We start from the raw sequence: 11,672 nt of genomic DNA on the forward strand, positions 1-11,672 counted from the left end.
CTCTCTCTCTCTCTTCTTTCCCTCCTCTGCCTCTCTCCTAGGATTCTGATTTGATCTGGAGAACTTCCACATTCCCATAGTTCAGGTTTGGTCGAGTCAACTCAAGCTCGAAGAATCTTGGGCTATAGGTAAAAGGATTTGAATTTTGCTATGCTTTATTTTTCCCAAACTTCTTTGTCTTTGTTATGGAAGCATTGGATTTTTCTTTTTTTTCCGATACAATTTTTGAGGTTTAGGGATCTCCAATTCCATAGTCGGCATCGAGTTTTCATGGTACAATCCCATTAAAACTGGGATTTAGCTTCTCCTCATATAGGATTTTGTTCTATAGATTTCGTCATTGTAATTGAGACTGAACCGAACTGGTTTTTTTAGGCTTACACTAACTCCATTTTAAAACTGGTGCACATCGGCTTGGACATAGTAGTCACCTCAAAAGGCACAATGTTGTCATCTCTTCATCAAATACAACAGTAGTAGCTTCTGGCGAATCCTTACCCAATTTCACCACCTTCTACGAGCAGTTACCAAAGATCTATCTCTCTTCAGCCGAACTGGCCTTCTCATATTTCTGTCTCTTATGGTAGTTCTGGGTTTTCTTTTCCCGTGGATGAATATGATTGAAAGTTTTATTTCAGCCGATGAATTGAAAATTTTGGCTGATTCCGATTCTAACTTCTAGTTGAATTAAATAACAATAATGGGAATCCGATTCCAATTCCTGAGATATTTGGAATAGATGATTCTAATTTCGATTCCTTAGGATTTGGATTCCAGTCTTGTCTGTGAACCAAACGCACTCTTAATTTTTTTGAAGCTCCACATTAGTTAATATTCAAGCGGTACAGTGGGCCACCATAGCCCCTAATCCATATATGGTCCCTACTACGCACGGCGTACCTATCTTCACTTTTTCTTTTTCGCACACACTCAACACAACTAAATGGTACTGCTCTATTCCCTCATGGCTTACTGGGCAAGAATGCAGCTGGCTTTGGAGGGTGCCTTACCAACAGCGAACATAAAAGATGGCAGAAACCTGAGGGCTGATACCATCAACTTTCCACGGTTGTTTGGTGAGAGAACTGAATTGGAATGATCTCCCAATAAAAGAAAGAAAGCAGCCTGACCTGAGCTGAGATCCCCTCCACCTCCACCACTTGGGCGGCTCGCGGTTTAGATTAAATCCGCGCGCCCCGTTTGGGTGGAGTAAAAAACGAAGAACCTTTGCTTCGCAACTTGCCTCCTGCTTTTACGCAGCGCCAGATCGTGGTATAGGCATATCCAGGATGATACGCGGGCGATCCCTTATTCCTGTCTGCCAATTTTGACAAATTCAACGAACTAATTAATGCACCACGTCAATGCGCTATCACGCATGATTCCATCCATGACCCCCCATCAGGATTGGAAGAGGCCCCACCAGGCCACCACCAACTGTTTCCAAGTGGCAATATGCACCGTCTGATCACAGTCCAACCCAAGAAACATGCGGCGTGCTGCTTGGTCCCTGCTCCAGTTTTTTTTTTTCCTTTTCCCATTTATGAGGATTATCAATAATCAATATGCGTCGGTTAAATTATATAATTAAAAATAAATAAATAAAATGAAGTAGAAGAAGAAAAAAGATAAAAAAAAGGAGATTCGGACCACATCTTGCTCACGGCGTTCGAGGTCCAAAGTCCAAACGCGGATTCTGGACCATTCATTCACAGAGAGTGGGGAAGGAGAGAGACAACCGACCCAAACAAACCAAAAACTGGCAAAGCATATTATTAAGGAGGCCGGGTACAACAACAGCAGCATGACTCATCGTATTTCGTCTTCTTCACCGTTTCTCTTCCATCATCAATCCACTGTTACGTCTATAAAAGCAAGGCCAAGGCCAGTTTCAATTGCTTCTTCGTGTGCTCATCCGTCAACTCGTTTCGCTCTCGTTTGCTCCTCTTCTTCGTCCTCCTCTCTTTCAGGTATTAATATTGTACTTGACACGGAATTTATAGGAAGAGGTTGCTTGTTTTTAATCATGGTGAATTGCAACAACGTGCCTCTTATAGGTTAGCCCTAGCTCTGTTTCTTCATCCATTTTCTCTTGCTTGCCTTCATCTTTTGCATTCCTTTTCGTCGTTTCCCTTTATCTACTCTTTTCCTAGATCTACGTCTTCCGTTTCCTTTTTTTTTTTTTTTTTTCTGATAATGCGGGGATCTTTTTTTGTTCCGATTACTCACAATTTTGCATTTATGTTCATAATTTCTATGCCTGATTGCGAGGATACTCGAATTTTAGATTTGTTTGCATATTATTGAGGAAATCGTTATGTGCTTCCGTATTTTCAAATGAACCGTGTTTCTTTTGCCATGGCCTAAGTCTGGATCTCGTTAGGAAATAATCCTGTATCCACGTCCGGTTATTTGTTGTCATTTTATTACTTTGCGACTGACTTAGTTTTGGAAGAAAGTAGGTCTTCTACTGTCCGTTGGATTTATCGGTTTATTGGTATAGTGGGCTTCATATACGAGGGAGCATGGATTAGAGTAGTAGACAGAATGTTCAAGTAGCTGAGCTTAAAATGTCTTCTGTTGGGGAGTTTTGTCTTCTACCGTCAACGTAATTGCACATTCAGCAAATCTGTAATGAACGTAATTTTGCAATCTATCGTGCTTGGAAACCAAAAGAAAAAATAGAAGATGTTCTAGGCTACGAATTTAGAACTCTACAAAATTGTAGCCACTTCAAGGCTTTGCCTTTATTTTACACTCAGTGATTACTAACTAGGCATATACAATAGGAGGTCACATAGTATATATTGTCTGTAGATGACATAATTTTTTTATTTACGAGTCCGGAGAGGGATTTGTGGAAAGCTAGCAGCATGGTAATGTAGAATTTAAAGGATAGTTATAAGAGTGTCAATGCATTATGGAGTGAAATGTTGAGGAGTTAAAACACGTTCATAACGTGAGTATAACAGAGATGAGGATGTTGATATGGTTGAATAGTAAGACTTCGAGGATTATTAGACATGGCATGAATGTGTGTACTAGGAATAGTTTGTGGGGGCAACAAGTGGCTACACAATAAAGGAAATTAGTGTGTTGATTTGGCAATATGATGTGATGAAATAAACTTTTTATATGATGTATAAACCTATAAGAATGAGTGATTTGGTACAATTGAAGGTTCTAAATGGAACATGTGGAAAAAAGCATGATGAAGATTTGGTAGCTCTGATAATTTATAGAAAATGTGGTCTCAGACAGAGTGCTATGGGGAGAGGTTAGGTCATGGCAAGGGTGCTGTGCCCTTGACCCAATAGTGGAGGCATTCCTTCATTTTGTGGAGGCACAGGTTCAGACCTGCAGAAGGGTAGGCTCTCCATCTTATGAAAGGTCCGGATTTTCTCCTCACAGAGCGCCCCTCACACTGACCTCACAGCACTTGCATCCGCACATTGGGAATATATCCAGTACTCATATATTGTCATTCATGGGGTTCCCAATGCACGACTTCTACGTGCAGTGAGGCACACTCTGTGAGGAGCAAATCTGAGTTCTGTCGTGAATGCCAATGGGCCCATGCAGGCATCCCTGCTACAACTGACCCATTAACTCTGCTAATTGGGTCTTCCATGATAAGCCATATAAGGTATAACTACATCATGCCTGAATCTTCTTAGGGGTACATGTTGAACCCGGTTTCTATATTTCTTGTCCTCAAAAGTTGAATAAAAGTTGAGGAAGTGATGTATTTGTATTACAACTCTGAAGCTTTATTTTATTTGAAATTTGAAATTGTTGATTGCTTCATTTTGCAGATATGGATAACACTGCAAGTACAAGTTTGTTCCCATTACACCGATGTAAAATTTTGCACCTGGTTTGTATCACTTCTCTTTCTATGTTTAACATGATTTGCAGATTTGAATATGCTGAATCTGATATGAAGCATGTTCAGGATTTCCTTCTTTCCTCATCCTTTTTACTTCCAAAGGCATTGGGCTCTTATAAAACCATACATCCAGGTGAGGCATGCACAAGGGATTCACAATGTAGAAGGAGAAAAGAACCATAAAGCATACTTATCTCCAGAACTTTTTGATGCACACCTTACCCCTCTTGGTTGGCAGCAGGTACTAACTCTTCATCTCTAGGAACCTATCCATCGCCAATTTATAGCCTTATGCACTCTTTCCATTTAAAATTTCTTGCATACTATTACCTTGAAAATGATGTTTTTGGCGGTCTTAGATCACTGTCATTTATCTTCTGAAACTAAAATGCTTAAAGAAGATTTTGTAATTCTGTTACAGGTTGATAATTTACATAAGCATGTTCATGCATCTGGACTTATCAAGAGGATTGATTTAGTAATTACATCTCCTTTGCTAAGGTATAAGTTTTCCAGTATTTGAAATCATTTTTAGTAGGCTCTCATGATGTTATATTTTATTAAGGATATGCCCTTCCGTCTCATGTTACAGTCTTGGAAAGTGGCAAATATGGCTGGCTAATTCTATATTTAGTGAAAAATATTTTCTTGATTAGCATGGATAGAATGCAGCATCTGACATTAGAGTTTTGTGTTCCTTCTTGGTTTGATTCCTTTTAACAAATTAGGGTTTCTTCTCTTTCTTTCTTCTTTGATTTACCTGTGCTAATTTCAGTATTCTTTGAATTACTTTATAGAGCTATATAACAAAGGACAGGGCAGCTATATCAGTGTGAAATAGCAAATTATTATTAATATTTTTCTTGTTCTTGTTGTTGTTGTAAAATAGGGGAATCCAATCTCAAAATTAATTACAACAAGGAGTTCTGAAAACATCCCTTTGATATCATTTATTGTTTATGATGGAGAACCTCTCCTATGCCAACAAATGCAATTTGGTCAGTGAATCTGTCTTTTGAAGTGCTCTTGCTCTCAAAAATAAATCCATACTAGTATCAATCTATTACTTCAAATGCAAATGCCAACAGAAATGGAAAGGGATAAAAAAGTTATTAATAATTTTAGTTGTCAAGCTGTGTATCTGACAATTACTAAGCTCTCACACCTGAACATAACATGCTTAGATACCTATATCCACATGATGTGACACTTATTCTTATTCTGGATTCTTGATATGGTTGTGAAGTTTTCTTGTGTCTATGTATGATCAGGTACCAACATTTTCTGTATTAGTTTTGTGAACTAGATATATAGTAGCATAATGCAATGAATCTTACAGTATAGTCAGTACTTGGTAGTAATTATTTTATGAATATTAGAAGTTTCAATAAATTTTAGCTTGTCAATTGTCATAAACTCTAATAGCAAGTTGGTTTCTTGAGAAACAAGAAGTAAACTAAAGATCATAATATGGGATTGAATACTTGTATTTTTATCCTTGTTTGTGCCTGGTCATCTTATCTTTCAATTATGAGGATTCCTTTTGAAATCTGTTACTTGGAAGTCGATGGATGTATACTGTTCATCTATTGTAGTGTTGTTGTTGTTGTGTGCTTTTGGCAACTAAAGTACTATTTCAAGTATTTGTTGTTATTAAGCTAACCTACTATAGGTTACTATTATTTGAATTGCAGGACAATGCAAACAGCAGTAGGAGTGTTCGGTGGTGGGGGCTATGTGGATGGAGTTGATGCTCCTCCACTTATGGTGGCAAATGCTGGAAATAGTGATCGTTCTGCTATTTCAAGTTTGAATTGCCCTCCTTTTTTAGCATTGGAGCTTTGTCGAGAACATCTGGTATGTAGATCAAACATGGATTTTATATTCAGATTGCTTAAATCTAGAAGCCAGTAAGCATACGATAGGGGACTTAATTAAAGTTAATTTTTGTTCTATTGATTTCAAAACTTGAGTTGCAAACTAGGCATTACTTAATTTCGACTTTTCAAACTAGGCATTAAAGGTTCTTCCTTAGGGAAAAGATTTCCATTGGTGCTGCATCCTTGAAAATTGTCAGGGATCCCCCATGGTATTCCTATTGGCTAGGATGCCTCCTTTTATGTCTATTGTCTACCCTTGCAGACTTTGAAGCTGCTAGTTAATTTGCATTTATTTTGTATATATTTTCTGTCTTAATCATTCTGTGCTATTTCAGAGAACATTGTTGTGTCTGATTTTGTCTTGTTGGATTAGAGTTCATTCTTATTTAACTTTTATTTTCATTTTTTAATGTTTTACATTACAATTTTATGATTTTTTTCATCTTCACTTAGCCTAATGCAGCATACCCATAGTATCATTATTGATTAACTGTTTAATACCTTCATCTTTGCATATTGATGATTCATATGATTGCAAATACAATGTTCAAAAATGTGATTTTGTTCTTCTAAAGGCAATTATTCCCAGTGATTTAAAAGGTCCACCTAGGCGTGCGCCTGATGCTCCAAGAACCCCCAATTTGGTAATGTTGTTCATTCATTCATCCTAATAAAATGTCTTCTTAAAAATCAATTAAAACTATAAAATCATTATTTTTTGTGTGAAAACTAAGAATTTAAGACCTAACGTGGACTTGTTTGGGCTTGCCTCGAGGGGCGTGGCAAAAAGGCGGCTCGTAGAATCAGGAATGTAATATGTTTTACATTACATTAGGTACTTGAAGTAATGCAATTGAGTGAAAAAAGAGATTAGAGGTTTTACATGCTTGAAAATGTTTTATATGTTTGATTTTATTTTAAATTCTCATTTGAATATGCTTTACATCTTATGTTTATGTATTTTAATTTTAGATAATAGGTTTTATAAAACATTATTTTTAAATTTAAGTTCATATTTTTATTAATATTATGTTTAATATATTTTTTTATTTTTTTGGCATTGTTTTTGAATTTTCTGATTATTTATTTATTTTTTAGCTTTTTTTTTGTATTTTTGTGCCGTGCTTCAAAAAGGCACCACCTCGCCTTGTGCCTTGCGCCTTGTGCCTCAGGCGCAAATTGACCCCTGTGCCTTTTTTGCGCCTTGCGCTTTTAAAACACTGATTATTCCTCAATTTCAGAGTTTGAAGAACAAGAGTAACATTGTGTTTTTACCCTCTCGTGATACTTATTTAGTCACTGTTTAGGATGTCAAGCTACAACTAATAACAAACTCCACAGTTCACATACTTCAATAGACCTTTCAGAATTTCCTTGAAATCCTATGATACTTTCTTTGGTACACGTGAACTTAGTTTTGGACCAAAAAGGGGCCCTGCATTGTCTTATTTTGATGGAACAATATCAACCCCTCAGGCTTGCTGCATGTATGAACTGTGAGAAGGAACCATTACTGGATGCTCTCCCCAGCAATCTGGGGTCCTGGGAGGGATAGACTTGGCACTGTCCTCTAAATTGACTGAACTAAAAGACAACACACACACACCAAAGAAAAAAGAAGTCAATGGCTGATTTCACTTGGTGAAAGCTTGCTACTATATAAGGAGGGGTATGGGCCTAGTGTGGACTGTTATGGGAGTGGTAATCAGTTTAAAAGGCATGCATATGATCACCTGGCTTCTTTCTATCTTCTAATGGTTTAATCTTGTATTTGAGATTAAATAGGTAATTCGGTATAGTGTAAGTTGTACCTATGATTTTTAAGTCTATGTAGGACTTGAATGAGACAATAAGCTTGTTGAAATGTTTTCTTTCTTGCAAAACTTAGATTTCATATTCTTATATATCAGTAAACCTTACCTAGTGCCCTTTGGTCCACATTCTAATGCAATCTAGATTTGCACCATCCCTTAATGTGGCAGAAATAAGGCTAGTCCTCAACCATATTAGCCTATCTAAAGAGTATCTGGTCTCATTTCGGGTACAATAACATATCCAACATATCTATAAATAAGTAAATATATATTTATATATATAATATCTATCTATAAATAAGTATATATATTTATATATTTAAGTTTTTAGTTTGTCTAATTTTTATTTTTTTTACAAGCTTGTAAAAAACAGAAATAATTTTACAATTTACTATACAATTCATAATTTGATTTGATTCAATTCAACTTTCTCTATGATTTATAATACAATTACAATTTTCAGAACATTGATCCAGGTATCATAATTTCCACCAGGTGGTTAGATATAGTAGCTTTGGTGACTAACTTGGTTTGGGGGGTATCTATTTGGGTGTGCATCCAGACTATCATAACACCCAGGTGCCAGGATTCTGAATGATTCTGCTGCCACCTAGAGTATCCAGATTTATGCTGCATATTAACTTTAGTACTAGTCTAAGTCTCATTTAAGCTGCTCATTACACTCGTGGGTTATTGACACAAGCACAAGAAAGGAGGTAGGGGAAAACTGTGCAATCACCACAAACTTTTGATTTTCCTCAAGCATTTAAAACATAGCCTCCTTTATTGCCCTTTAATAAATTTCAATAAAACCATTTTTTATTGGTTGTTCAACAAAACCTTTTGACACTCATAAGCTATAGCACAGCACCTTACTGATAAAAAAAGTTGTAAGAATATGATTTATGGGGACTTTCTCAATTTCATATTGTATTTTTTGGTAAGCTTCTCAATTGAATATTGTTGTTACCCAAAGTTTTGAATCTTTTCTCTTGTTTTCTCTAATGTTTACATTGACCACAGGGAGTTCACCCATGTGATAAGAGGAGGAGAATTAGCGAGTATCAACCTCTTTTTCCTGCAATTGATTTTTCACTGGCAAGTATTTTTCTGATAGCTTTGATTATAACCTTCATACTAGTACTGATTATCAATATATCAGTGATATTCTTTTTTATTGCTTGAGTTGTAGTTAAATTTGTATCCAAGTGTTTATAATAAACAATGTTTGAAATTCCTTACAGATAGAAAATGACGAGGATGTTTTGTGGGAGGCCGATATTAGAGAGCCAAATGAAGATGTTGCAGCTAGGGGAATGAAGTTTATGAGCTGGTAACTGCTGTTTTATCACCTTAATGTGGAATCAACAATGATAAAATTAAAACAGTATGTATGTGGAAACTAGAAATGTGTCAAATGTTGTAGAACAACAAAAATGGTAAGGGTAATATGGAAATCAGATTATGCCCTGAAGTGGCAAATGCAACCACTGTGTACACTGGACCTCAATTTCCTATTTGCTTTACCTTAAGCATTACAAGTCTCACCAATGGTAACTAAACCCAAGAAATACGAGTGAGGCTGGGGATGTATGGTGTTTCCTGATATTAGTACTGTTTTTACCAGAGACTGGCATCTTAGATCAATCTTAATTCTGAAGCAAATTTGTATGATATAGCATCATGATCAGAAGCTGTTACCCAGACAATACGGTATCAGATGTGAAATTTAAACTAAATATTTGAGTTATCTGACATGATATGGCACCCTTGTACTAGTATTTGGCATCAAACGATATAAGTCCCTTATCACCAGTGTTGCATGGATTCTTTCTAAATGGGCCTGTCCATGTTGGACATACGTCTGAGTCTTGACACTCAGATTCTTGATGACACTTGTACTTTACATCAGACTCTTGGACACATCGGATTCCAACTTCCACATGTGTCCATGCAACATTTCTGACCATTCACATCCTACTTTCTTTTTAACCTTGAGTCTCCCTTTAATTGCTTTTGCCTTTTCAAATATCTATTGAATTAATGTATGTACCTATGATTTTCCAATTATATAATTAGTATATACCATGAATTAGAAAAGCCAATTTCTACCAAAAAAAAAAAAATAGAAAAGCTAATAAATAGTTTGTGAGAAGTATTTAGACAGACCTGTTGCTGGAGCTCTAATTTAGGTATCTTTCAGTACTCACCCTTATGATTCCTTTTTTTGGGGGGTTTTATGCAGGCTGTGGACAAGAAAAGAGAAAGAGATTGCAGTAGTTACCCATAGTGGGTTCTTGTATCATACTCTAAGTAGATATGGAAATGACTGTCATCCATTGGTGAAGAAAGAGATTTCCAAACAGTTAAGTGTTGGGTTGAAATTTGTTTTAGTTGATTGAGAATTGACTTCTTCTGATACTTGCTAAAATGCTGTCTCACCCTTCCTACTGGTTCCGTCTCTTTTTTATTTTTTCCTTTTGTTCTCCTCTCCCTTCTTTTTACATTCTTAAATAAATTTGTTTTCGGTAGTACTTCTATCCTGTTTCGTTTTCTGAGGGAAGATAGTGGCATATCCATGTGGACTGGATTATGGTGCCATGCTCATGAAAAGTGTGTTTCTTCTTAAAAGAAGAAATCTTGTCCTCTATAGATGTGTCCTTAAGCGTGTTTCATTAATTCATTACAATGAAGAAATGAATCTGGTGAACTTTGCTTAACCTTTACAACCACTTTTGAGGCTGGAATTACTTAATGAACAGTTGATACCAACACAATCGCGTGCCTGCCTTTAACTGATTAATGGCCTTTATCGTCTTCCCTTGCAGTTTTGCCAACTGTGAGCTGCGTTCAATGGTGATTGTTGACAAAAGGTGAGGAATTCTGCAGGAGCTCTTCCAGTGCATTGTTTGTTTATTCAAGATGCTTATTTTGAATTTTCTATGATCTACAGCATGATTGGTTCAGATTGCCCCACTACCAATTATCCAGGAAAGATCCCTTGTGGGCCTGATATTTCTAGTGAAGCTGCAGATGAGAATCATTCAGGAAATGGAGTACCCAACTCGTCAAATTAGGCAATGGGCTAATTGGAATCTTGAGTTCATGCCCCTGAAATTTCTTTCTAGAGAAGTGGCTTATTGAGGCGCCCAATTCATTTACTATACATATCCTCTTGTGGTTAGCTAAGCAATTCCGAGATTCTTTTACTAGAGAAAAAAAAAAGTCGAGTTGTGTTGGTCAAGGTGAAAGTGGTATGTAGGCAATAATTCATTTTTAGGGTGAAAACAATTAAGACACATTTGACATTCCCACACCATCATGTATGCTTTTTATATGATGGCACTGCAGAAAATACATGTCTCGTGTATCAAAACACGTTATTGTCATGGGAATACCTGAAGCCTCGTTTTTTTTCTTAATCTGTCATGGTTTTCGACTTTTCGGACTGTCATTGACTTGAATGGTTGGATCGTTCGGCCTGAAAACTGTCCAGACAAATGGTTCCACAAGCAGTTGAATCGTCAATCTTTTTATTTTTTTAAATTGCAATAGATCGTCTGTTTGGATTGGATGGTTGAACTGTTGACCCGGAAACTAGTGGATAAATCAGTAACTGCTGATCCGAAAACTAGTGGATAATTCAGTTTTTGGTTCCGGGTTAGTTTTTAAAACATCGGTTGGGTTTAATGGGATTTTCTTCATTTTCTGCGATCCAGGTTCCTAGATTGCAACCGTTCAGAAAAAAATGAACACTCGTCGACGTCGTTGACAGTTAAATAAAGAGGCGTGTTTGCCAGGTAAGGGTTTCAATTTTCAAACGTGGAAAAAGAGTGTACTTAGTGCCATGTTTTAATGGAAGTGGGTCTGTTAGTTGGTTTGGTTCGTTTAGTCTTCACTACCGAGTGACAAAAGTTTCCTTTTGCATAAATTCAACTCAACCAAGCCTTGTCTCCATTTACATGGATTTATATTTCCCGCTCCACCATTTTTGTCCAGCATCATATCCGGAAAAACATTTATAAGGATTTATATAAGTTCTAAATTTAAAAAACAAAATTTTAAATAGCCAATTCATTCTAACCTGAC

At 36.5% G+C, this 11,672-nt stretch overlaps 1 protein-coding gene across 2 annotated transcripts; it reads left to right on the forward strand.

Annotated features, from left to right (window-relative positions):
- Window positions 1–1,378: 1,378 nt before the first annotated feature.
- On the forward strand, window positions 1,379–11,005 carry LOC148850743 (phosphoglycerate mutase-like protein 1). 2 transcript variants are annotated; one of them, XM_088942958.1, is made up of 10 exons: window positions 1,379–1,970; window positions 3,816–3,877; window positions 4,023–4,130; window positions 4,311–4,390; window positions 5,584–5,746; window positions 8,607–8,681; window positions 8,828–8,916; window positions 9,829–9,948; window positions 10,412–10,456; window positions 10,537–11,005. In XM_088942958.1, exons 1-10 carry the CDS (start codon window positions 1,805–1,807, stop codon window positions 10,658–10,660), a joined length of 1,032 nt encoding a protein of 343 aa, XP_088799084.1. In that variant the 5' UTR covers window positions 1,379–1,804; the 3' UTR covers window positions 10,661–11,005. The 2 variants fall into 2 exon arrangements, with proteins under 2 accessions (XP_088799084.1, XP_088799083.1); XM_088942957.1 differs by lacking the exons at window positions 9,829–9,948; window positions 10,412–10,456; window positions 10,537–11,005 and having other exon boundaries at window positions 1,675–2,057; window positions 8,607–8,917.
- Window positions 11,006–11,672: the final 667 nt, after the last annotated feature.

This window comes from Nelumbo lutea, chromosome 5 (genome assembly GCF_056320005.1).
Source record: "Nelumbo lutea isolate HS-2025 chromosome 5, American lotus-T2T, whole genome shotgun sequence".
Lineage (NCBI taxonomy): Eukaryota > Viridiplantae > Streptophyta > Magnoliopsida > Proteales > Nelumbonaceae > Nelumbo > Nelumbo lutea.

What these genes read in the sequence shown, in the direction of transcription:
- LOC148850743 (XM_088942958.1), top strand. Translation starts at nt 1,805, where the DNA reads ATGACTCATCGTATTTCGTCTTCTTCACCGTTTCTCTTCCATCATCAA. An exon ending in TTCGTCCTCCTCTCTTTCAG is followed by an intron (nt 1,971 to 3,815) that starts GTATTAATATTG and finishes TTCATTTTGCAG; the next exon opens with ATATGGATAACACTGCAAGT. An exon ending in GGAATGAAGTTTATGAGCTG is followed by an intron (nt 8,917 to 9,828) that starts GTAACTGCTGTT and finishes GGTTTTATGCAG; the next exon opens with GCTGTGGACAAGAAAAGAGA.